Raw genomic sequence first — 26,254 nt, forward strand, 5'->3', positions numbered from 1 at the left:
TGAATTGGCTGTGTGCAAGGCAAATGCTCTATTGCTGTGCTATCTCTCCGGCCCCATGGACATTTCCTAAGAAGAGACTATGTGTGACTTATGTCATATGCTGGAGCAACAAAAGTAAGGGATAAGGTGCTTGCCTTGCAAGCAGCCAACCTGGGTTCAACCTTTTGTACTCCAGAGCCCTGACAGGATTAATCCACTGAGTTGGCAAAAAAAAAAAAAAGGGGGGGGAGGGGTGGCTGGAGTGATAGCCCAGCAGTAGGGCGTTTGCCTTGCACACAGCCAATCCAGGACAAACTTTGGTTCAAATCCTGGCGTCCCATATGGTCCCCCAAGGCAGGAGCAGTTTCTGAGCGTATAGCCATGAGTAACCCCTCAGTGTCACCAGATGTGGCCCAAAAAGCAAAAAAAAAAAAAAAAAAAAAAGAAGAGGCTGGAGCAATAGCACAATACAGATGGACCCCGGTTCGAATTCTGGCATTTCATATGGTCCCCTGAGCCTGCCAGGAGTGACTTTTGAGAGCAGAGCCAGGAGTAACCCCTGAGTGCCTCTGGGTGGGACCCAAAAACCAAAAACCAAAAGAAAGGGAAACAAACAAACAAACAAACAAACAAAAAACATTAAGGCCAGTTCCCTGAAGTCATGAAGTCAATATTATAGGACACAGGGAGGGTTTAGATTTGTTTCTTTCTCTGTGACAACTATGGCATACCTCCTGCTGACTAACAATTGATTTTACTGGCTGCAAAAATAATACAGCTTGTCTTGCACATAAATAACCTAGGATTCACTTCAAGCTCTGCCAGGAGTGAACCTGAGCACAAAGCCAGGAGTAAGCCCTAAGATCCAGGTGTGGTCCCATAAAACAAAACAAACAAAAAAAAATAGAAATTGATTACTTAAAAAAAAAAGAAATTGATTGCCTTTGCTTCCTTTCTGGTTATCCAAGAAGAGGTGAAAGAGAGCTGGCTTTCAGGAGCCCTGGCACCCACGAAGGGCGGCCATAGTATATATACTCCCCTCCCCATCAGATCAGACTGTAGGTTCTGTCCTCTGACTCTGAGGATGTTTTGACTCCGCCCTTCCCACAGCCTGCCTAAGACTGGAATAGTGAGGTGTACTAGCTAGGTGATAAGCTTCCGAGAGGCAAAGTCCCCTCCGCAGGACAAGCACAGCCACTGGCCCAGCAGGAAGAGGAGCACTAGGTACTGGCTGGACACTGGGGACTGTATATACCCTGGTTGGGGCAGCAGAGCAGTGCTTGCAGCTGAGAGGCTGTTACCAGGGTCAGATAACCTTGAACACTCTTGGAAGACCCCCTCCTTCTGTTGGACTTTAGTCTTTGAGCTCAGAGCCAGGTCCGGGGAGGGAGCAGCAGCAGGAGTGGAGTTTAGTACAGATTGTGGCTGCCCACTGCCCAGTCTGGACCATCATGGGCCCAAAGGCAGCCCGTCAGCGGAAGCGAGAGGAGCTGAGGGGACAGAGAGAAGACCAGGCCTCCAGCTCCTGGAATGGTGAGTCACCCTCTGGGGTGCTGAGAGCTCAGTTGGGGGGGGGGGGTGGAAATTACAAGAGGTGTCACCTCCACAATGCATCCTTCTGCTGTCCCAGGAAGCCCAGAGAGGCACCCTAAGGGATGCCAATCACAAGGAATAAAGGACAGAGGAGAGAGAGAGCAAACAGGGCTGTGATTCCCCCCAAGGGAGAATAAGATCTCCTGTTCTCTGGAAACCCTGTTTCCAGCTGGTTTTCATACTTTGCACCCCTCATTCATTGCAACGTATCCTCATCGTCTGATAGCACCCCGCCATAGACTAGGAGGGGGAGACTGCCCGTCAGACAGAATTATTTGCTGGATTCAGGATGGCTCTGGGTTTGCAGGAGGCAATAGAACCCTAACTCCCTTCTCCCCTGTGTGCCATTTTATCCCCTCCTAGGAAACTCTGACACCCCTAGACAACAGGACTTGAAGCAATGGAACCAACAGATGGAGGTGAGATCCACCAGAGGTCAGGAGATGAAGTGTGGGAGGTGGGAAATGGGCATGAGGCATGCTGGGAGATGAGCCTTGGGTCAGGTCTGCAAACAAGTCCATGGACAGAGGCCAAAAGTCTTCTTGTTAGTGGTCATATGGAGAAGACTGGGGTCAGAGAGCTGAGGAAGGTAAGAGCTGACAGGGTGACCAGAATTGGGCCTTAGAAAATATGGCTCCTGGCCAGAGTGATAGCACAGCAGGTAGGACGTTTGCCTTGCATGCAGCTGACCCAGGTTCGATCCCTAGCATCCCATATGGTCTCCCAAGTCTGCCAGGAGCATTTTCTGAGCACAGAGCCAGGGATAACCCCTGAATGCCACCAGATGTGTCTTCCCCCTCCAAAAAAAAAAAAAAAAAAAGTAAAAGGGGTTGGAGAGATAGCATGGAGATAAGGCATTTGCCTTTCATGCAGAAGGTCATCGGTTAGAATCCCGGCATCCTATATGGTCCCCCAAACCTGCCAGGAGCAATTTCTGAGTGTGGAGCCAGGAGTAACCCCTGGGCGCTGCCAGGTGTGATCCAAAAACCAAAACAAACAAAAAAAAAGAGTAAAAGAAAATATGGCTCTCGCTGTCCCCTGAGAATCCTGCAACAAAGGCCTGGGGTAGCAGGTAACAATCCTGCTTGTTTCTCTTTCCATCCTGGTACATAGCCTTGGGTGGGTATAGAGCAGCTCAGCAGGTGTTTGGTGCTTTTGAGAGAGTTTTTTGTTGTTTTTTTGTTTTGTTTGTTTTTGGTTTTTGGTTTTGAGTCACACCCAGCAGCGCTCAGGGGTTATTCCTGGCTCTACGCTCAGAAATCACTCCTGGCAGGCTTGGGGGACCATATAGGATGCTGGAGTTTGAACCATCGTCCTTCTGCATGCAAGGCAAACACCCTACCTCGATGCTATCTCTCCGGCCCCTTGAGAATTTTTTCTTTTGTTTGTTTGTTTATTTTGGCCATACCCAGCTGTGCTCAGGAGTTACTCCTGGCTCTACACTCAGAAATCGCTCCTGGCAGGCTCAGGGAACCATATGGGATGCCAGGGATTGAACCCGGGTCCATCCTGGGTCAGCAGCATGCAAGGCAAAAGCCCTATCGCTGTGCTATTACTCCAGCCCCATTGTGAGACTGTCGTATGAATACAGGACAATGGACCCTGCCCTGTTTTACTGTGCAGGCTGTGAAGACCCGATTTCTGGAACAAGCACACGGACAGCTGCTGGAGCTGCTGGATCAAGCCATAAGGGAGGCCACACAGTTGTACACGGAGCCAGGTGGCCCCCCGTACTCCTGCCCTCCAGATGCCTGCAACAAGTGAGAATTTGGGGAGCAGGCACTGGGAAAGGCCTGTGTGGGAAAGGTCTACTGTTTGGTGTAGTCCCAGGCACTTCAGCCAACCCTGTCCCCACTTTCCCCCACCCCACACCCATCCTGGCTCCCAAGGGGAGGGGGAGTGCTTGGCCCTGCTTTCTGCCCACTGCCTCTTCCTTTGAGTTCTGACCTTGGACAGCCTTCTTCACTCAGGACCCGGGAGCTGCCTTTGGGGAAACGGAAAGTGTTTGTCCTGCGCAAGTCTCTGCTTGAGTAAGTCAGGGGTGCAAACCAGGAAAGAAAATATGGGTTTATATATATTTTTTGGTTTTGGGGTCACACCCAGCAGCAAACAAGGGTTACTCCTGGCTCTGTGCTCAGAAATCGCTCCTGGCAGGCTCGGGGGACCATATGAGATGCCAGGAATCGAACTGGGGTCCATCCTGTGTTGGCTGAGTGCAAGGCAAATGCCCTACCGCTGTGCTATTGCTCCGGCCCCAAAATATGGGTATTTTTATGGGTTTTTTGTTGTTGTTGTTTTTGTTTTTGGGTCACACTCAGCAGTGCTCAGGGGATACTCCTGGCTCTACACTCGGAAATCGTGCCTGGCAGGCTTGGGGAACCATATGGGATGCTGGGATTTGAACCACCGACCTTCTCCATGCAAGGCAAATGCCCTACCTCCATGCTATCTCTCCGGCCCTTTTATGGGTATTTTATACCTCTGACTGGGCATCCAGGATCCCTAGCTCAGGTGGTTTAAGGGGACTGACATGAAGAGGGTTTTCAAGATTGTTTACCCTTCTGGCCTGGATGGGTGGGCCAGTGGCAGATAGGCTGCTAAAATGAACAGTGTCTGGGCTAGAGAGAGTTTTGTGCATGGAAGTCCCAGTCACCATCTGGTCCCCTTAGCTGTACGTGTCCCATCCCTCAGCCCTGACTTCACTCACTAGCATACTTGAGCCTGTCCACTTGATGCAGACCCTCCCACACTGACACGTCCTGTCTCTCCAGCGAGCTGATGGAGATACAGCACTTCCGTACCATCTACCACATGTTCATTGCTGGCCTCTGTGTGTTCATCATCAACACCACGGTGATTGACTTCTTTGATGAGGGCAGGTAAGTCCCCTCCCACCTCGGGCTGGCCCAGGATCAGACCAGGTGCCATTTCTACCTCCCACCCCAACCCCAGACACCAAAGCTGCTGGCTTTTGGTTACTTGACAGAATCAGCATTTATTCTTTTTTGCTTTTGTTTTTGGTTGTTGTTTATTTTCTTTGGGGGGGTTATACCTGGCAATGCTTAAGGGTTACTACTGGATCTGCACCCAGGAATTACTCCCGGCAGTGCTCCAGGGACTATATGGGGTGCTGGGATCAAAGCCAGGTTGGCTGCATGCAAGTCAGTGTCCCACTTACTGTGCTATCGTTCCATACCTCAACAGCATTTATTTTAGCACCTTCCCACTCAAGATGCTTTTGCATCTCTTCTTCCTGTAGTCTTTGATGATTGTTGGTTCCATCCTACCAAAGTTAATCACTGTGGAGACAATACACTCCTCAAGATTTTTTCCCCTAATTTTTACTACAATACCATGATTTACCAAGTTGTTCATAATACAGTTGTTTTGGGCATTAAATATTCAAACACCAATTTAGTGTGGCCCTCCCTTTATCAGTGTCTCCAATCCACCCACTTCCATAACCTTCCTCTGTAGAGGCACAAATAGATTTATTTTATATTGCTTGTTACAACATAAAAGCAAATGAAAATATCAACACAGGTCAATTTGAAATGATTGCTATACCGCTCAATGGTGTTGCTGAAGTCAGTGTCTGAGGACTTACTCGGCTGTGATTGGTGCTAGTTATTGCTAGATTACTATATAACTTTCCTATGAGATTTATTGTGATACTACTGGGATGACACTACTATAAAGTGACAGTACTATGAAGTGTCCATGTGGTAAAGGATTTATAGATCTAAAACAAATTTTATGGCTTGGAAATTAGATAGTTAAGTTGTGAAGCTGAGGGCCCGGAGAGATAGCACAGCGGCGTTTGCCTTGCAAGCAGCCGATCCAGGACCAAAGGTGGTTGGTTCGAATCCCGGTGTCCCATATAGTCCCCCGTGCCTGCCAGGAGCTATTTCTGAGCAGACAGCCAGGAGTAACTCCTGAGCACCGCCAGGTGTGACCCCCCCCAAAAAAAAGTTGTGAAGCTGGACCATTTCTGTTGGAGAGTGTAAGGTGATTCATGCAAAAAAGGGAATCTATCCCCTCCCCCCCCCCCCCCCCCCCCCGCCACTACTTTTCTGAGAATACCACAGTGGTATCAGCCAGGACTACATGGAAAGTACTTAGGTCCTGGCCATTATTTCCTTTTGGGGCTTGGTGGATGAGCCAGGCTGTTTTTCCACTGGAGGAAATGGTAGGTGGGGCTACTGGGTTTTTCCACTCCGAGTAGATACAAGGGAGTTTGGTTCAATCCCATTTTGCAAGAAAAGATGCAAAGTCCTCAGCCCTGTATCTTATCTCACCTGAGAAGACTTAGCTGCTCATATTATTTAATTTTAGTCACCAAGTAGGGCCATTTCTATCAGAAGTAGAGGATTTGGGTCCTGGAGAGATAGCACAGCGGCGTTTGCCTTGCAAGCAGCCGATCCAGGACCAAAGGTGGTTGGTCCGAATCCCGTTGTCCCGTATGGTTCTCCGTGCCTGCCAGGAGCTAGTTCTGAGCAGACAGCCAGGAGTAACCCCTGAGCACCGCCGGGTGTGGCCCAAAAACCAAAAACCAAAAAAAAAAAAAAAAAAAAAAAAAAAGAAGTAGAGGATTCCTTCAAAGGTTCTTTTTTTGGGGGGTGGGGTGGGGGTAGTCACACCCGGCTCTAAGATCAGAAATTGCTCCTGGCAGACTCAGGGGACCATATGGGATGTCAGAATTCGAACCAGTGTCCTTCTGCATGTAAGGCAAACTCCTTACCTTCATGCTATCTCTTCGGCCCTTCCTCAAAGGTTCTTGTTTGTTTTTGTTTTTGTTTTTGGGCCACACCACCCGGCATTGCTCAGGGGTTACTCCTGGCTGTCTGCTCAGAAATAGCTCCTGGCAGGCACGGGGGACCATATGGGACACCGGGATTCGAACCAACCACCTTTGGTCCTGGATCGGCTGCTTGCAAGGCAAACACCGCTGTGCTATCTCTCCGGGCCCCCTCAAAGGTTCTTAATAGCAACCTAGAGCTGAGGCAGAACACATGTGGGTTCTTGTTGGTTTTTTTTGTTTTTGTTTTTTGTTTTTGGGCCACACCCGGTGGTGCTCAGGGGTTACTCCTGGCTGTCTGCTCAGAAATAGCTCCTGGCAGGCACGGGGGACCATATGGGACACCGGGATTCGAACGAACCACCTTAGGTCCTGGATCGGCTGCTTGCAAGGCAAACACCACTGTGCTATCTCTCCGGGCCCACATGTGGGTTCTTACACCCTGTCTTCTTCTCACGTGATCCTTTCAAAGTCAGTGCTGTTCAAGCCAAGTAACCTGCACTGACTTTCAACAGGACCAGCTCTGGGACCAGAGACCCAGGGGACACACTCCATCCAGTGTACAGGGCCCTGCTAATAATGGGGGAAAGATAGACATGGGTATATGATTTTCCCCAGAGAGCACTCCCTTCCTAGATGATCCTCAGCTGTCTGTCCCTGAGGTCTGTATTTACAAGTCCCCACTTCAGTACCCTCTCAGCAGGGAATAGAGAAGGACCAAGCATCGGGCCAGAGAGATAACAGTGGTTGGGCATTTGCCTTGCATGCGGCTGACCTGGGATGGACCCAGTTTGATTCCCAGCATCCCATAGGGTTCCCCAACCTGCCAGGGGGCAATTTCTGAGTGCAGAGCCAGGAATAGCCCCTGAGTGCCACCGGGGTGACCCAAAAACCAACCAATCAATCAATCAATAAAGTTTTATTTTTTTTGTTTTGTTTTTGTTTTTGGGCCACACCCAGCGTTGCTCAGGGGTTACTCCTGGCTGTCTGCTCAGAAATAGCTCCTGGCAGGCACGGGGACCATATGGGGACACCGGGATTCGAACCAACCACCTTTGGTCCTGGATCGGCTGCTTGCAAGGCAAACACCACTGTGCTATCTCTCCGGGCCCTAAAGTTTTATTTTTAAAGAAATAAGGATCAAGTATATCTAGATCAACATCACTTCTTTGGTATTGTTGTTAGGGACAGAGTGATGCTTGCATTGCACAGGGCCGACCCAGGTTATATCCTTCAGCACCAGGTGGTTCGCTAAGCCTGCCAGGAGTGATCCCTGACCACTGCCAGATGTGGCCTCCAAAAAAGTATTGTCTTGTTAGTTGTGTTTCTATTAAAAAGATCAAACTTCAGTAAAAAGCTCAAGAAGAGGTTGGAGCAATAGTGCAGCTGGTAGAGTGTTTTCTTTGCACATAGACAACATAGTTTCAATCCATGGCATATGGTCCCCTGAGCCCCACCAACAATGGTCCCTGAGACAGGATTGGTTCCTGATCACCACCAGGTATGATCTGAACAACAAACCAAAAATGCTTATGAAGAGGAATTAAGGTGCCTGCCTTGCATGTGACTGACACTACTTCTGGTCCCCTAGGTCCCAGGAGGGGCCTGGAGAGATAGCATAGCGGTAGGGCGTTTACCTCACATGCAGCTGATCCAGGACAGACAGTGGTTCGAATCCCGGCATCCCCTATTGTCCCCTGAACTGCCAGAGGCGATTTCTGAACGCAGAACCAGGAGTAACCCCTGAGCGCCACCATGTATGACCCAGAAACCAAAACAACAACAACAAACAAACAACAACAACACCCCTACCAGGAATGTTCCCTGAGAACAGAGCTTAGAGTAAGCCCTGTACAACAGTGGATATGGCTCAAATAGAAAAGAAAATAAGGAGCTGGATTGGTGGCACAAGTGGTAAGGCATTTACCTTACACGCGCTAGCCCTAGGACAAATTGAGATTTGATACCCAGGCATTCCATATGGTCCCCCAAACCAGGAGCAATTTTTGAGCACATAGCCAGGAGTAGCACCTGAACATCACTGGGTGTGGCTGAAAAACCAAAAATAAGAAAAGAGTAGAAAAAAAAAAAAGCTCAAGGACATACTAAGTGCCTTTCTCTCCGAAGACTTTTTTTTCCAGAGTAAGATTTGAGAGTATTTCCTAAGCATCCACATCCAGGTGCTTTGTCATATAAATAACTCACTCTACCTATTGTCTCCACACCCTAACAATCTTAGATACTGATTTGCTCATATCAGTTTAATACTTTAATAATTATAGAGTCTGGAAATGCCAGCTTTTGTTCATTTGGTCCTTTATTAATTCCAACCTTTTTGTTTGTTTTGGCTTCTGGGTCACACCCGGTGACACTCAGGGGTTACTTCTGGCTCTGCACTCAGAAGTCACTCCTGGCAGGCTCGGGGGACCATATGGGATGCTGGGATTCAAACTGGGGTCTTTCCTGTGTTGGCCATGTGCAAGGCAAACACCTTACCACTGTGCTATTGTTCCAGCCTCTAATTCCAACATTTTTTTTTTGTTTGTTTGTTTTTGGTTTTTTTGGGCCACACCCTGTGACGCTCAGGGGTTACTCCTGGCTATGCGCTCAGAAGTTGCTCCTGGCTTCTTAGGGGACCATATTGGACTCCTGGGGATCGAACCGCGGTCTGTCCTAGGCTAGCGCAGGCAAGGCAGGCACCTTACCTCCAGTGCCACCGCCCGGCCCCTAATTCCAACATTTTATTTGTTATTTGGACCATGCCTGACAGCACTTAGAAAGGTGGGGATCTGGGGCCGGGAAGGTGGTGCTAGAGGTAAGGTGTCTGCCTTTCAAGCTCTAGCGCTAGCGTAGGAGGAACCGCGGTTCGATCTCCCGGCATCCCATATGGTCCGCCCAATCCAGGGGCGATTTCTGAGCGCATAGCCAGGAGTAACCCCTGAGCGTCAAATGGGTGTGGCCCAAAACCCCCAAAAAAACAAAACAAAACAGAAAGGTGGGGATCTAACCTGGTGCTAGGGACCATATGAAGGATCTAACTCAGGCCGGTTTTTTTTTTTTATTTTGTTTTTGTTTTTGTTTTTTGGGTCACACCCAGCAGTACTCAGGAGTTACTCCTGGCTCCACGCACAGAAATCACTCCTGACAGGCTCGGAGGACTATATGGGAATGCTGGGGTTCGAACCAATGACCTTCTGCATGAAAGGCAAACACCTTACCTCCATGCTATCTCTCTGGCTCCTAACTCAGGCCTTTTATATACAGTGTTTCTCAGCCACACCTACAACCAACTTTTTTTTCCCCTTTGCTTTTGGATTATATTCAGCTGCCCTCAGAGCTTCCTCTTTGTTCGAGGAACAGTCCTGGCAAGGCTGAGGGGACCATATGTAGTGCTGGGAATCAAATCCAGATCTATTGTTTGTAAGGCAAGAGACTTACCCACTGTTCTAGCTCTCTACTCCTCACCAACCATCTTGGTTCTTTTTTGGGGGAGGGCACACCCAACAGTGCTCAGGGGCTACTCCTGGCTCTGCATTCAGGAAATAACTCCTGGTGGTTCATGGGGGACTATATAGAATACTGAGGAATCAAACCCTGCTTGGTTACATGTAAGGCAGTGCCCTATCCACTGTACTATTGCTGCCCCCCACCAAACACTCTTAACTTAAAATAATTCAACACTAAGCAAACAAAACGAAGTCAGCCTTCTATTAACTGAGTCAATAGTCCTGCTACTTTAAAGCAACCAAGTGAAAAAATCAACTATACCTTAATGTCTTCTGTCCTAGCAACCAGGGCATAAAAAGCACTGAGTGCTTCTGGAACTCTGAAAAATTGATTTAGGCTCTGATGTGATTTAGAAGCAAACCCACTCCAGAATTGAGCCTACTGGGCCGAAGAAATAGCATGGAGATAGGGCATTTGCTTGCATGCAGAAGGATGGTGGTTCGAATCCCGGCATCCCATATGGTCCTGCGAGCCTGCCAGGGGTGATTTCTAAGCATAGAGCCAGGAGTAACCCCAAAGTGCTGCTGGGTGTGATCCAAAAACCAAAAGAAAAAAACAAACAAACAAACAAAACAAAACAGAATTGAGCCTACTGAGACAGTGCCCTTTGCCAAGAAAGCAAGAGAAGTGCCACCTTGCATTCTGTCAGAGATGGGGAGGAGCTCATTAACTTTTGGGGGTCCACTTCTAGTGAGATTGGAGGGCCTCCAATCTGGAGAATTGAAGGGCCGGGGTCAAATCTGGGTCAACCACTTGCAAGACAAGTGTCTTATTATTATTGTGTCTGTGTTATTGCTCCAGCCCCAGAGCTTGTCACCTTAACAAAACACCTCAGTTGGCCTTCCGAGAGCTCGGACTGGGATGACAGGGAAAGGGAGTGGCTCCACGTGTGTCTTCTTTGTCTTTCCTCCACCCCAAGGTTGATGCTGGAGTTTGACCTGCTAATCTTCAGTTTTGGACAGCTGCCCTTGGCACTCATGACGTGGGTCCCCATGTTTCTATCCACTCTGCTGCTGCCCTACCAGGCCATGCGTCTATGGACGAGACCCCGAACTGGAGCAGCCTGGATACTGGGTGTGGGCCTGGCCTGTGTGCTACTAGTGGCCCACACCACAGTGCTCTGGGTACTGCCAGTCTATGTGGCGATGAAGTATCAGCTCCCACCAGCCTCCAGCAGTATCCTAGTCTTTGAGCAGGTGATGAGTGGGGCCCGAAATGAACACACACACACACACACACATTTCCCATTGGAGCCCCAAGAACTGAGAATGAAAGGGACCTGAGGGTCACTGCTAAATAAATATAATCCAATTCTGCATAGAGTTCCAGTTCCAGGGAGTTGTCTGGGTGACGACTACGCCCTGGTCTTTCCTGTACCCTTTGCCCTCGGTTCATCTCAGCCACCCACAGTAGTAGTATAGGCCCTAAGATTAGATGACAAAAAGATAATATACAGGGCCCGGAGAGATAGCACAGCAGCGTTTGCCTTGCAAGCAGCCGATCCAGGACCAAAGGTGGTTGGTTCGAATCCCGGTGTCCCATATGGTCCCCGTGCCTGCCAGGAGCTATTTCTGAGCAGACAGCCAGGAGTAACCCCTGAGCATCGCCGGGTGTGGCCAAAAAAAAAAAAAAAAAAGATAATATACAGGTTCTGGTCAGAAATAATTTACAAATGGCCTGTTTGCCCGGGAAAGCAAAGTACAGAAAGTGGTCAGCTCAGAGACACGCAGCCAGGCTAGAGTGATAGCACACAGCGGGTAGGGAAGGCATTTGCTTTACATGCGGCTGAGCTGGGTTTGATCCCCAGCATCCCATATGGTACCCCGAGTCTGCCAGGAGTAATTTCTTAGTGCAGAGCCACGAGTAACCCCTAAGTCCTGCTGAGTGTGCCCCCCCCCCCCCAAAAAAAAAGAGAAAGAGTACAGTAGCTTACCCTCCCTCCACTCCTCAGGTCAGGCTCCTAATGAAAAGCTATTCCTTTCTGCGAGAGGCGGTGCCAGGAATTTTTCATGACAAAGGAGGTAAGACCCTTGCTCTGTGTGTACCCCAGTTCTCCTGACTGGCAGAACAAAGCCAATAGCTGCAGGATCCTCATGAAAGTTCTTTTTGTTTGTTTTTGTTTGGTTTTGGGGTCAGATCTGGCTGTGTTCAGGGCTGACTCCTGGTGCCCTACTCAGGGATCATTTCTGGCAGGACTCAGGAGATCATATGGGGTGCCATGCCAGGAATGAACCCCTGAACTCCAGCCTCATCATAAAAGCTCTTACCCTCTGTGCCCAGAGAGCCCCGTGGCACAGCTCTGGGACTCCAGCTGTGCTCTGTAGTCTCCATCCTTCTGCAGTCCCAGGGCATCCCTCAGAGAGAGGCATCTCGGATGCCCAGGACTTCAGGGACTTTCCTAATCTCAGACATTCTCAGAGAAGGCCCAGGGTCAGAGGACTTTTGTTTAGGAAAATGGAACAAGACTTTGGGTGATTGAACTTGTGCTCTGGCCCTTTGCCAGAAAAGGAGGTGCTCTGGACACTGTAGGCCCTTTGCCAGAAAAGGGGGTGCCTGGAGCAGAAGCCTCAGAAAAGGAAGGTTGAAGAGCAGATACAATTCCTGTCTTTTTTTTCACCTTTTCCAGCCCAGCTCCAGGCCCCATGGATGGCCATCTTGCCCAAGCTCTCACCGCTGGCCTATGTAGCTCTCTATTCTGACCCAAATGCCCTTCCCCCATGCTGGGGAGATAGCTCAAAGGGTTAGAGCATTTGCTTACATGCAGGAGACCAAGCTTTGTTGTCTGATACTGCAAGGTCCCTCAAACAGAGCAAGGAATAGCCATTAAGTACTGCCAGGTATGGTCAAAAACAAACAAACCAAAAGGGGCCAGGGAGCTAATACAGAGGGTGGGGTGCTTGCCTTGCACATAGTCAACCTTGGTTCAATCCCTGCTATCACATTTAGTTCCCAGAGCCCTGCCAGGAGTGATTCCCACTACAGTTCCAGGAGCAAGTCCTAGCTTACTCTCACACAGGCTGCTGTGTCCCCCCAAAAAAGATAAATAAAATTACGAACTAAATCAAAGCAAATCAAAAAAGCCCTTTTCCAGCTTCTTGTTTGTTTTGGGGGGCCACACCCGGCAGTGCTCAGAAGTCAATCCTGGCAGGCTTGGGGGATCATATGGGATGCTGGGAATTGAACCGGGGTCCATTCAGGGTTGACAGCGAGCAAGGCAAATGCCCTACTGCTGTGCTATTGCTCCGGCCCCCCTTCTCCAGCTTCTTACTCTCCTTTGCTTTGTCTTTACTGATTTCCCTCTCTCTTCTCCAGGTGAGGCATCTAATTTCTCTAGCTACCTCTATTTCCTCTTCTGCCCCACACTCATCTACAGGGAGAACTATCCCAGGTAAGATCCAACATCCCTTCCCAAATGCCTAGGCCTAGGGCCAGAAAGAGAACATAATGGGCCAAAAATATGTCTTGTATATGGAGGCTCCGAGTTTCATCACTAACACCAAATCATGCACCAAGTACAGCCAGGAGAGCCAGGAGTGATTCCTGAGCACAGAGCTGGGAGTTGCCCAAGAACACTTTACTGGTTATTGTTTTGTGTGTGTGTGTTTTCACCAAACAATAACCAAAAAACAAGCAAATTCTCAGGTCTAGTACAAAAAGTGTACAATCCTCCCCTCCCCCTGCAGTCCCTTGTCTTACACCTACCACTTTTTCAGGAAGTATCCCCCAAAGATGGCAGCTGAGTGAGGGGTGACTACCCTCTTCCTTGCATGATGCATGATGATAACAAGTAATTGACCCCTGGCGGTGGTCAGGGGTTACTCCTGGCTGTCTGCTCAGAAATAGCTCCTGGCAGGCACGGGGGACCATATGGGACACCGAGATTCGAACCAACCACCTTTGGTGCTGGATCAGCTGCTTGCAAGGCAAACGCCGCTGTGCTATCTCTCCAGGCCCCCAAGTAATTGAATTTTATGGATTTCCCAGACTGTCCTGGTTTGGACACTGAAAATTGCAGGTCCGGGGGCCACGGAGGTGGGGCATTTGCATTGTATGCAGAAGGATGGTGGTTCAAATCCCGGCATCCCGTATGATTCCCGAGCCTGCCAGGAGCAATTTCTGAGTGTAGAGCCAGGTGTGACCCCTGAGCGCTGCCGGGTGTGACTCAAAAACCAATAAATAAATAAATAAATAAATAAATAAATAAATAAATAAATAAATAAATAAATAAATAAATAAATAAAAATTGCAGGTCCTGGGACTGGAACAATAGCACAGTGGTAGGGTGTTCACCTTACACACTGCTGAGGGGGACGGACCCAGGTTTGATTCCTGGCATCCCTATGGTCCCCAGAGCCTGTCAGGAGCTATTTCTGCTCTGAGCGAAGAGCGCTGAGTTTTTGGGGTGTAACCCCCCCCCAAAAAAAGGCAAAATCCTCAGCCTAATCTACCTCTGTGGATTTCAAATGTAAATTCCACTGGCATTCTACATTTTTTGTTGTGTGTGGATTTTTAGGGAGGGGTCATACCCGGTAGTTCTGAGGGTTACTCCTGGCTCTGTGCTCAGAGATCTCTCCTGGTGGTGCTCAGGGTTACAGGGGATGGAAACCAGGTCTGCCATATGCAAAACAAGCACTCTACCCACTGAAGTATCTCCCTGGCCCCCATCCATTGGTGCTCTTTGTTATGGAAGGCACAGACTGTTCTAGATTCCCAGCTCCCCAGATAATCCTCCCAGGCCAGAGCAGCTGGGGAGGCTACAGAGAGACCCCTGCTCCATCCCCTTGGCCTGAGCAGGAACAAGGGATCAGCTTGAGAAACACATTGTCCCCTTGCTGCTGCAGGACATCCAGCGTCAGGTGGAACTATGTGGCCAAGAACTTTGCCCAGGTGAGAATCGGGGAGGCTGTGACTCACGGGAGCTGAGGGAGCTGGGTGGGGGAGGCCCAGCCGGAGGTCAGAGGGTGGGGCTGAGGGAAGAAGTGGGTACTGGGCCAGAGTCCAGACAGGAGGAGGGCAGCAGCCTTTGGTGCCCCGTTCTATCCAAGCAACAGCTGCCCCTCTGCCTGTGCAGGCCCTGGGCTGTATCTTCTACGCCTGCTTCATCATGGGCCGCCTCTGTGTTCCAGTCTTCACCAACATGAGTCGGGAGCCATTCAGCACAAGAGCCCTGGTGCTGTCCATCATGCACGCCACCTTGCCAGGTCCTTGTGGACAGGGCTAGCTGGGGAGGGTTGTACCTGAGGACCCCTTGTTCCCACTTCACCCATACTCACTGTCCCCTCCTCTCCTTGCACTTGTCCCTTCGAGCTGTCCCCTCCCTTTGCTGCTCATTGTCTGGGTCTTGTCTCTATTGTCCCTTGGTCCCTCTCTGCAAGCATGCTCAGTTTTAATTTTTTGTTTGGGACAAACCCAGCCTTGCTCAAAGCAAACTCCTCATTGTGTGCTCAGGGATCACTGTTAGTGGGATGCATATAGGATGACAGGAATTAACTCAGGCAAGTTCCCTATCTGTTGTTCTATTCTTCTGGCCTTTGCTTCCAACTTCTCTGTTTTAGGTCACATCCAGAAGCACTGATAGTTTACTCCTGGTTCTGCTCTCAAGGATCACTCCTAGAATGCTGGGAGGGCCATTTCAGGATAGAAACTGGGTCAGCATGTGTAAGGCAAACCCTATCTACTGTAATATCTTATTGGCCCTCCTGGTCCTTTTGGACTTTTTGTTTGTTTGTTTTTATTTTTGGATCATACTTGGCAGCGCTCAGGGGTTACTCCTGGCTCTACACTCAGAAATTGCCCTTGGCAGGCTCAGGGGACCATATGGGATGCCGGGATTTGAACCACTGTCCTTCTGCATGAAAGGCAAATGCCTTACCTCCATGCTATCTCTCCAGCTCCCCTTTTGGACTTAAAAAATTTCTTTTATTTGGATCATACCTGGTGATACTCGGGAGTTAATGCTTGGCTCTGTACTCAGGAATCACTCCTGGTGGTGATCTGGAGGATCATATGGGATGCCAGGATTACACCTAGGTTGGCTTCTGCCAGGCAGACTCCCTACCCTACCCATACCCTACCCATTTTACTAGCTGGCCCCAGCCAGTGCCTTTTATTTATTTTTTGGGGTTTTGGGGGGCCACACCCAGTGATGCTCAGGGGTTACTCCTGGCTGTCTGCTCAGAAATAGATCCTGGCAGGCACGGGGGACCATATGGGACACCGGGATTTGAACCAACCACCTTTGGTCCTGGATTGGCTGCTTGCAAGGCAAACGCCACTGTGCTATCTCTCCGGGCCCCCATTCAGTTCCTTTTGAAGGCTGTGCTGCCTCCTCTAGGAAGCCTTTCCTTTGTAGCTATCCATCATCATGACCACCCGTGGCACTATACTTTCGATGCCATTAGCTGTCACCAAGCCAGTCTCTCTGTAGTTGTAACTGCATGAATGCACATATGTCCCTGCCTTTATTTCTTCTCTCCACCCACTTTGATTCCCAGTTAACCCATATTCCAATACCTGCACTGAGTTACAAGAAATGGGTTAATTCATGCATGTATGAATTATTAAATAACTTATTAAGTAAGTGCTGGGTAGGGACCCAGGCCTGAGACTGGCAGGATGGGACAATGGATAAGGTGCTTGCTTTGCATACAGCTGATCTGGATTCAATCCTAGACATTCAAACTACTGATGTGATCCTTGAATAAGGAGTCAGGGTTAAGCCCTGAGCATAGCTGTTGTGGACCCAAAACAAAGCAAACAAGGAGGCTGGAGCGATAGCACAGTGGTAAGGCATTTGCCTTGCACATGGCCAACACAGGACAGACCCCGGTTAGAATCCCGGCATCCCATATGGTCCCTGAGCCTGCCAGGAGCGACTTCTGAGCACAGAGCCAGGAGTAACCCCTTAGTGCTGTCAGGTGTGATCCAAAAACAAAACAAACACAACAACAACAAAGCAAACAAAAGAACTGAGTCACCATGGGTGCTGGGCAGGAGTTCCTTACAACTTCCCGTATGTCCTCACTGGCCAGCCTAACCTTGTTTCTCCTGGCCAGGCATCTTTATGCTGCTGCTCATCTTCTTTGCCTTCCTGCACTGCTGGCTCAACGCCTTTGCAGAAATGCTACGATTTGGAGACAGAATGTTCTACAGGGTAGGGCAAGGCCCCGGGCCAGGTGGGAGATGAATGATGGAGGACTTGGGAGAGATCAGAGATGAGGGTGGTTTTCATGGAGGCTACCTTAGCTGTGCCACCCTCTCCCATAATGAGACCTCACCAACTAGGGCCAATGGGCTTTGTGTATCTGATGATTGGGAATCTTCCTCTCTTGAGAGAGGAAACAGGAGGGAGGGCAGGGAGAATGTTGACTAATCTCATTCTCCAGCAACCAAGCATTCTGGGAGAATCAGGGCAAGGGACAGGATGTGGGGAATAGTGGGGAGAAGCAAAGGCCAGGTCAGGCTCAGACCCCTGATGCCACGAAATCTTGCCTTCCCCAGGACTGGTGGAACTCTACATCCTTCTCCAACTACTACCGTACCTGGAATGTGGTGGTGCATGACTGGCTCTACAGCTACATCTACCAGGATGCACTGTGGGTATGGGCGTTACACACCCCACACCACCCCAATTCACAGGACAGGACCATTCCTTCCCTTCCTTGGCACCATGCTCCTCTCCTGATTCTGAGTGTCTGCATTCCACTCATCATCCAAAACAGAAAACCCAAAATACTTTTTTTTTTTTGGTGGGGGGCCACACCCGGTGGTGCTCAGGGGTTGGGCTGTCTGCTCAGAAATAGCTCCTGGCAGGCACAGGGGACCATATGGGACACCGGGATTCAAACCAACCACCTTTGGTCCTGGATCGGCTGCTTGCAAGGCAAACGCTGCTGTGCTATCTTTCCGGGCCCACTTTCTAAGATCTAATGTTTCTTTTCCCTCATCTTTTTTTTTTTTTTTTTTTTGGTTTTTGGGCCACACCCGTTTGACGCTCAGGGGTTACTCCTGGCTATGTGCTCAGAAATCGCCCCTGGTTTGGGGGATCGAACCGCGGTCCTTCCTTGGCTAGCGCTTGCAAGGCAGACACCTTACCTCCAGCGCCACCTACCCGGCCCCATCTTTTTTTTTTTTTTTTCTTTTTTCTGTGCTTTTATTTGTTTGTTTGGTTGTTGGTTGGTTGGCTTTGTTTTTGGGCTACACCTGGCTCTGTGCTCAGAAATCAATTCTGGTAGGCTCTGGGGACCATATGGGATACAAGGGATCAACCTCGGGTTTCTGCATGCAAGGCCAATACCTGTGTGCTATCACTCCGGCCCCTCTTTCCTCATCCTTTCATCCTTAACTCCATCTCCTACACAGGGTTTCTCTGCCTTCTTTACCCTGACCATGCTCAGGGGTTACTCCTGGCTCTACACTCAGAAATCGCTCCTGGCAGGCTCAGGGGGCCATATGGGATGCTGGGATTCAAACCATAGTCCTTCTGCATGCAAGGCAAATGCCCTACCTCCATGCCATCTCTCCAACCCCAGCTTTTACTCTTACTCCCATTTTCTTTCCATTGTCCCCTACACCCGGTAGCTTCTGAAAAGAGACTTACTTCTGCCTCCCCTTCACCCTCTGCCAGCTCCTGGGTGGCCGGGCAAGAAGAGCAGCTATGCTGGGGGTGTTCCTGGTTTCTGCCATAGTCCATGAGTACATTTTCTGCTTCGTCCTGGGCTTCTTCTACCCTGTCATGTTGGTCCTCTTTTTGGGCATCGGAGGTAAGCTCTAATCTCAGTGGCACTGGGAAGGGTATTTTGCAGAAGAAAGGAGTCCTAGATCCTGATCATGGAGATTCCAGGCTGAAAGAATATCCCAGGGGGTGGGGGTCAGGAGAGTGGGAGGGGGGGTGGGGGTCAGGAGAGTGGGAGGGAGACAGCATGGAGGTGTCATGGGAGGCTGAGAGAAAACTGCTGTCTGGAGAGAGGGATCTGAGGGGGCCATGCAGAGAGGGAGACAGAGGGAGACAGGGGGAGACAGGTGGGAGGTGCAGCAAGAACTCCAGGGTGCTGAAGCAGACACTGAGGTTTGCTGCTTCACCTATATTCCCTACACTTGTATTTCTGGTCCGGTTTCAAGATCTTCCTGGAGGTTTCCAGTTCCTTTGCCTCCCAGTATCTGATAGGAAGGAGACCCACATAATGAGGCACAGGCATCCTTCTTCCCCATCCTTCTTCTCCACCCAGGGCTGCTGAACTTCATGATGCATGACAAGCACACGGGCCCTGCATGGAACGTCCTCATGTGGACTTTGCTGTTCCTGGGCCAGGGTATCCAGGTCAGCTTGTACTGCCAGGAATGGTACGCACGGCGCCACTGCCCCCTGACCCAGGTAAGGCTTCCAACAGCCAGAGCCAGCCATGTCCAAGGGCATCAGGTCCAGTTGAGGGGTACAAGGTTCCCAGTCTGAGATGTGCAGGCTGGGCCCTGGGAAGGCCCCTCACAATTTACCCTTCTCGGCACAGACAACCTTCTGGGGGCTGGTGACTCCGAGGTCTTGGTCCTGCCATTCCTAGAGACTCAAACGCCATCACCTGATGCTTAGTGAGTTTTTTCACTGGCCATGCCCGGGATGGGGCGTCTCTTCACCCTCAAAGATCCACAGAGACATGCAGAGCCCCATGGTGGGCTGTGGGTTCAGCTCTATGCAGCTGAGACAGCTGCATCCACACTCAAAATGGAGGTGGTTCTTGAGTTGCAACCACCAATGGACCAGCAAAGGCCCTTCCTACTCCATGTCCAGGCTTAGTAGGGGCTCAGTCTTGAGTTGAAGGTGGAGTAACTTGGAAAGAGTGTCCCCATCACAGCAGATCGGGTACCAGCTTTGTACTTCTTCCAATATCTATAAATAATAAACTCGTGTGTCTCTTTTTACTCCTCACTTTGGGGAAGGTCCACTTGGCAGGCATTTCAGAACCAGCAAGACTGTGGATAGAACTCTGAGGCAGTGGCAAGGTATAGAGCACCTGGCCTGCAAGTGGAGGGTCACAGTTCAAATCCCCAAGGTCATCCAATGACTCTACATGATCCTGGAAGTTCTGTGATTTCACACACACACACACACACACACACACACACACACACGTCAATAGCCTTCATCACATCAGTAGAGGTGGGAGCAGATTTAAAATGGACATTGTGGCTGGAGACACTTGGGGACATCCTATTTTGCCTATCTCCTCTCCCCCAAACTTCCTCTTCCTATCCTTTCTTCTGTTTCTTCTGTTTGTTCATCATCAACTCTTCTTTTTTTTTTTTTTTTTGGCTTTTGGGTCACACCTGGCAGTGCTCAGGGGTTACTCCTGGCTCCATGCTCAGAAATTGCGCCTGGCGGGCTCGGGGGACCATATGGGATGCCGGGTTTCTAACCGATGACCTTCTGCATGAAAGGCAAACACCTTACCTCCATGCTATCTCTCCGGCCCCCATCTTCAACTCTTTACACAGATAAAAAGTTGTTCATGATTGAGTTTCAGTTATACAATGTCCAACACCCATCCTTCACCCTCCGTCAATGATCCAATTTCCTCTCTCTTTCTCTCTCTCTCTCTCTCTCTCTCTCTCTCTCTCTCTCTCTCTCTCTCTCTCTGTCTCTCTCTTTCCTTTTAGATACTGTGGTTTGCAATATTGTTACTGAAAGGGTATCATACATATCACTTTATCTCCTTTCAGTTTTTGAGGGGGGCATTTTGGGCCACACCCAGTAACATTCAGAAATCACTGGGGTGGGGGCTGGAGTGGTGGCACAAGCAGTAGGGAGTTTGCCTTGCATGCACACGCTGGCAGAGAATGCATACTTAGTTGCAGTGCTCACGCACATGTTAATTAATGCCTTCTTACCAGGGTCCGACACTTTAATTGGGTGGTCGAACACCATTGGCTGAGGTGTGTCCGAGATGAAATCCTTTGTTGTGTGCTGGGGATCCCCAAAGGCGAACTGCTTGGGTCATATTCAGTCCTGCACGCCAGTGCCATTCCCTGGGACTCACCCTTATTCTTTCTCAGAATTATTGTGGGTCCTTTCAGTTGGGCTGAGAAGATAGTACAAAGGGCTGGAGCACATGCAGCTCTCGGTTCAGTCCCAACACCAGCTGGTCCCCAAGCAGACTGCACTCAGAGTAGCTACCAGCACCTCTGGAAGTGACTCTGCTCCCAACAAGTTACAAATAAATTTGGGTCGAGGGTGGGGTTTGGGCCACACCAAGCAATACTCAGAAGTTATTCCTGGCCGTGCTTGGGAACCCATGGGGAACCAGGGATTGTAGGCCACATGCAAGGCCTTACCCACTGTAATAACTCTTTGGCCCCTACAAATCAAATTTAAAACCAGATGGGGCAGGAGAGATAGCACAGCCTTAGGAAATTTGCCTTACATGCAGCAGATTTGGGACAGACCTGGGTTCAATCCCCAGCATCCCATATGGTACGCCGAGCCTGCAAGGAGTGATTTCTGAGCACAGGGCCAGGAGTAATACCTGAGTGTTGCCAGGTGTGGCCCCCAAACAAACAAACAAACAAAAATTTAAACCAGCTTTTGATTTTCTAAAAAAAAAAAAAAAGCTTGATCAGGATTACACATTAGATATGCAAAGTTATTTACATAAAATTAGCATGTTAGAGGCCAAAGAAATATACAGGAACTAAAATGTTGTCTTGCATTCAGCTGGTGCTAGTTTAATCCCCAGTACCCTCTTATGACCCTGAACACCACCAAGAGTGATCCTCGAACACAGAGCCAGGACTAAGGCCTGAGTAGTGTGGGGTGTGGCCCCCAAACAAACAAACAAAGAATAGTGGAAGGAGTGCTGAGGCCCAGTAGAGGATGAGACCTATTGCTCACTCCCCTCTCTCCTCTTTGCTGCTACCCTGTCTCAGAGCATGGCTGGGGTAGGAGCCTGAGTGGAAGCTAACACATAAGCCACTACTGTGAATGAGTTAAAGAATCAAATGTAAAATGAAGAGACAACATCTCCCTGACATTGGGTTAGTACCCTTCACCTAAACATAAGTTAATTCAGGCTGGAGAAGGAACGCAGTGACCTGGAGGACATCCACTTTGGTGTGTGTGGTGTATGGAGGGAGGGCTGGTTTAACTCCCAACACCTCACAATCTCCCAAGCACTGCCATAAATGACACATAAGCACTGAGTCAGGAATAGCCCCTGAGTACTGCCAGGTGTGGCCCCACAACAAAAATTTTAGATAGCATGGAGGTAAAGTGTTAGCCTTGCAAGCAGAAGGACGATGGTTCGAATCCCGGCATCCCATATGGTCCCCCGAGCCTGCCAGGAGTGATTTCTGAGCATAGAGCCAGGAGTAACCCTAAGCGCTACTGGGTGTGACCTAAAAACAAAAACAAAAAAAATTTTTTTGCGTGTGTGAAAAAAGAAGAAAAGGTGGAGAAGAAATGGACTTGGTTCAGTAGATTCTAAATCAAAGTGCAGTCCCCAAATGCAGTTCCTAGCCACAGCACTGTTCTGGGATCTGGTTAGCAAGGCCAGTTCTCAGGGCCCCTCAGGCCCAATGAATCAGAAACTCCTGGCCTGGACTCCACCATCTGTAGGAACAATTCCTGGCAGGACTGCAAACGAACACTCAGGTTGGAGAACCACTATTCCTGGGGAATTTCCACTCCCGTCTCCAGACACTGCCTGGCTGGTCAGCACAAGAGTGGAAGTTGGGGGTGGGGGGGGGATGAGGCAGAAACTAAGGGGAAAGCCTGGTGTAGGGCTGGTCAGATGTACAAGGACTGCAAAGCATGAGGACCTAGAGGCAGAAGAAGAGCAGCACTCAGGACACTAATTGCTATTTTTCACCCTACAGCCCAGACAATGACAACCTTATAAAACATTACTATAGGGGCTGGAGAGATTTGCCTTGCATGCAGCTGATCCAGGACAGACGCTGGTTTGAATCCCAGAATCCCATATGGTCTGCTGTGCCTGCCAGGAGCAATTTCTGAGTGAAGAGCCAGGAGTAACCACTGAGCGCTGCCGGGTGTGGCTCAAAAACCAACCAAACAAAAAACCCTCATTACTACAACATAGAAAGGGCCAGAGAGATAGATCAGCAGTAGGACGTTTGCCTTGCATGCAGTTGATCCAAATCAGACCCAGGTTCGATTCCCAGCATGCCATATAGTCCTGTGTGGCTGCTAGGAGTGATTTATTTCTTTCTTTCTTTCCTTCCTTCCTTCCTTCCTTCCTTCCTTCCTTCCTTCCTTCCTTCCTTCCTTCCTTCCTTCCTTCCTTCCTTCCTTCCTTCCTTCCCTTCCCTCCCTCCCTCCCTCTCCCCCCTCCCTCCCTCCCTCCCTCCCTCCCTCCCTCCCTCCCTCCCTCCCTCCCTCCCTCCCTCCTTTCTTTCTTTCTTTCTTTCTTCTTTCTTCTTTCTTTCTTTCTTTCTTTCTTTCTTTCTTTCTTTCTTTCTTTCTTTCTTTCTTCTTTCTTTCTTTCTTTCTTTCTTTTCTTTCTTTCTTTCTTTTTTGTGGTTTTTGGGTCATACCCGGCAGAGCTCAAGGGATACTCCTGGCTCCATGCTCAGAAATTGCTCCTGGCAGGCACGGGGGACCATATGGGACACCAGGATTCAAACTGATGACCTTCTGCATGAAAGGCAAATGCCTTACCTCCATGCTATCTCTCCGGCCCCTAGGAGTGATTTCTGAATGCAGAGCCAAGAGTCATCCCTGAACACCACTGGTGTGGCCCAAAAACCAAACAACCAACCAACCAAACAAACAAAAAACCCCTACAACCTAAAAAAAGGATTAGGGGCCAGAGTGGTGGCACTAGGTATATCTACCAGCACACACTAGCCTAGGATGGACCACGGTTTGATCCCCCAGCGTCCCATATGGTCCCCAAGCCAGGAGCAATTTCTGAGCATAGCCAGGAGTAACCCCTGAGCGTCACTGGGTGTGTCCCAAAAACCAAAAAAATTAAAATAAAAAATCAAAATAAAGGATTAGGGCACTTAAAAAGATTTTTTTCCCCCAAAATTACAAAAGGAGGGGCAAAGCAGCATGTAGGGCATTTGTCCTTCATGCAGCATTCGACCTTTCATGAGGCTATCCCAAGCCTGCCAGGAGCAATTTCTGAGGCCAGAGCCAGAAGTAATCCCTGAGCGCCCTGGATATGGCCCAAAAACAAGCACACACACACAAAAATTACAAAAGGAAATTTATTTCAAAAGCATATGGAAACCATTTACATTTGAACAGGTATCTTGCAAAACAAAACAAATCCATGGTATGAGTCTTTTCATTCAAGAACATTAAGCAAAAGTAATTTTATGTTGTGCGTTATTGACTTAGGAAAGGGGACAGTGAGGTGGTGAAGGAATATACACAGGGTCAAACTTGAAAAAGCAAAGTCAATTCTGTTCACCTTTGATTTTACAATTAAGCCTAAACTAAGAAAAAAAAGGCAAAGTTATTTAATGTTCAAGTTGATATAACTAGTCGTCATATTTTTTTGTCCTTGAAATGGCTTTATGCCGCTGACTAATCTGCCTCCGTGGTCCAGACTACCTGGTCCAAGACTTAAAAAAAAAATATTTTTTTTTTCGTTTCTGCGTCACATCCAGTGGCATTCAGGAGTTATTCCTGGCTCTGCACTCAGAAATCACCCCTGGCAGGCTTGGGGACTTTATGGGATCCAGGGATTGAACCTAGGTCCTTAAAAAGATTTTTTTTTGTTTTTGTTTTTTCGGGCCACACCCATCTGATGCTCAGGGGTTACTCCTGGCTAAGGGTTCAGAAATTGCCCCTGGCTTGGGGGGACCATATGGGACGCCGGGGGATCGAACCACAGTCGCGATCTTTCCTGGGCTAGCGCTTGCAAGGCAGATACCTTACCTCAAGCGCCACCTCGCCGGCCCCAAGATAGCACAGCGGCGTTTGCCTTGCAAGCAGCCGATCCAGGACCAAAGGTGGTTGGTTCGAATCCCGGTGTCCCATATGGTCCCCTGTGCCTGCCAGGAGCTATTTCTGAGCAGACAGCCAGGAGTAACCCCTGAGCACTGCCGAGTGTGGCCCAAAAACCAAAAAAAAAAAAGGTAAAAGTATTTTCCAGGGAGTGGGTAGTACTTAATAAGTACTTGCCGGGCCGGAGAGATAGCATGGAGGTAAGGCATTTGCTTTTCATGCAGAAGGTCATTGGTTCGAATCCCGGTGTCCCATATGGTCCCCGAGCCTCCCAGGAGTGATTTCTGAGTGTGGAGCCAGTACTTGCCTTGTACATGGCTGACCCTTGTTCAATCTCCAGCACTGTGTATGGTCCCCCAAGTCTTCCAGGAGTCATCTCAGTGCAGTCAAGAGTAAGCCCAGATCACTGCCAGATGTGCCTAATGACCCCTCCCAAAATATTTTCTGTGGGACCCCCAATACCCTATATATGGTCCCCTGAGCACACAGCCAAAAATAAGCCCTGAGCATTAGTGCTATGGCCCCACTCCCCACAAATACTTTTTGGAAATAAGAAAAGCCATCCTTTGTCAATAAAGGAAAAACCAATACATATGCTGAGTGAAAGAACTCTGGCCACTGCAAAAACTAAAATCAGTGGCTTGGAAGATTGAGTGGAAAGAACTACTTCAGAGCACAGGGTAAGTAATATGAAGAAATGGAAATAATGAGGGGAATATGAAACTTGGAGACTAGATCCAGGCTCTAATATTTAAATACATTCGTTCCAAAAGGAAAAAAAAGGCAGAGAAGACAAGAGAGGCAATGATTAAAGGACAGAATCGAACCGGAGTCCATCCTGTGTTGGCTCTGTGCAAGGCAAATGCCCTACCACTGTGCTATCGCTCTAGCCCCCAGGAGTGATTTCTGAGCACAGAGCCAGGAGTAACCCCTGAGTGCTATCAGGTGTGGAACCCCCCAAAACAAAAGAATCTACCATGTCTTCCTTTTTGGGGTCTCTTTGCTGCTATACTTAAAACTCTGCTCCCATCTGATTGCTTACACCTGTCCCCTTCACCTTGTGACTTTTGTTCATTTTTTTTTCTAATTTTTTTATGGGCCACACCCGGAGGTGTTCAGGGGTTACTCCTTGCTCTGCCTGGCTTTCACTCTAGCAGGCTTGGGGAACCATATGGGATGCCAGATATTGAACCCAGGTCTGTCCCAGGTCAGCTGCGTGCAAGGCAAATGACCTACAACTGTGCTATCTCTCTGGCCCCTTGTTTATTTGTTTTGGGTCCACACCTGGTGGTGCTCAGGGTTTACTCCTGGCTCTGTGTTTAGGGATCACTCCTGGCTGGACTCAGAAAGATCATATGGAATGCCAAGGCTTGACCCTGGGTAGACCACATGAAAGGCAAAAGCCCTACCTG

At 49.2% G+C, this 26,254-nt stretch overlaps 1 protein-coding gene across 1 annotated transcript; it reads left to right on the forward strand.

Moving 5' to 3' along the window:
* The first annotated feature begins 1,430 nt into the window (after nucleotides 1–1,430).
* On the forward strand, nucleotides 1,431–19,518 carry SOAT2 (sterol O-acyltransferase 2). Its single transcript, XM_049783439.1, has 15 exons — nucleotides 1,431–1,512; nucleotides 1,936–1,991; nucleotides 3,196–3,332; nucleotides 3,543–3,602; nucleotides 4,344–4,451; nucleotides 10,797–11,073; nucleotides 11,829–11,898; nucleotides 13,190–13,265; nucleotides 14,719–14,764; nucleotides 14,949–15,078; nucleotides 16,933–17,030; nucleotides 17,378–17,476; nucleotides 18,504–18,639; nucleotides 19,105–19,250; nucleotides 19,384–19,518. Exons 1-15 carry the CDS (start codon nucleotides 1,431–1,433, stop codon nucleotides 19,432–19,434), a joined length of 1,572 nt encoding a protein of 523 aa, XP_049639396.1. The 3' UTR covers nucleotides 19,435–19,518.
* Nucleotides 19,519–26,254: the final 6,736 nt, after the last annotated feature.

The sequence above is a fragment of the Suncus etruscus genome, chromosome 11 (assembly GCF_024139225.1).
Source record: "Suncus etruscus isolate mSunEtr1 chromosome 11, mSunEtr1.pri.cur, whole genome shotgun sequence".
In the NCBI taxonomy this organism is placed as follows: Eukaryota; Metazoa; Chordata; class Mammalia; order Eulipotyphla; family Soricidae; genus Suncus; species Suncus etruscus.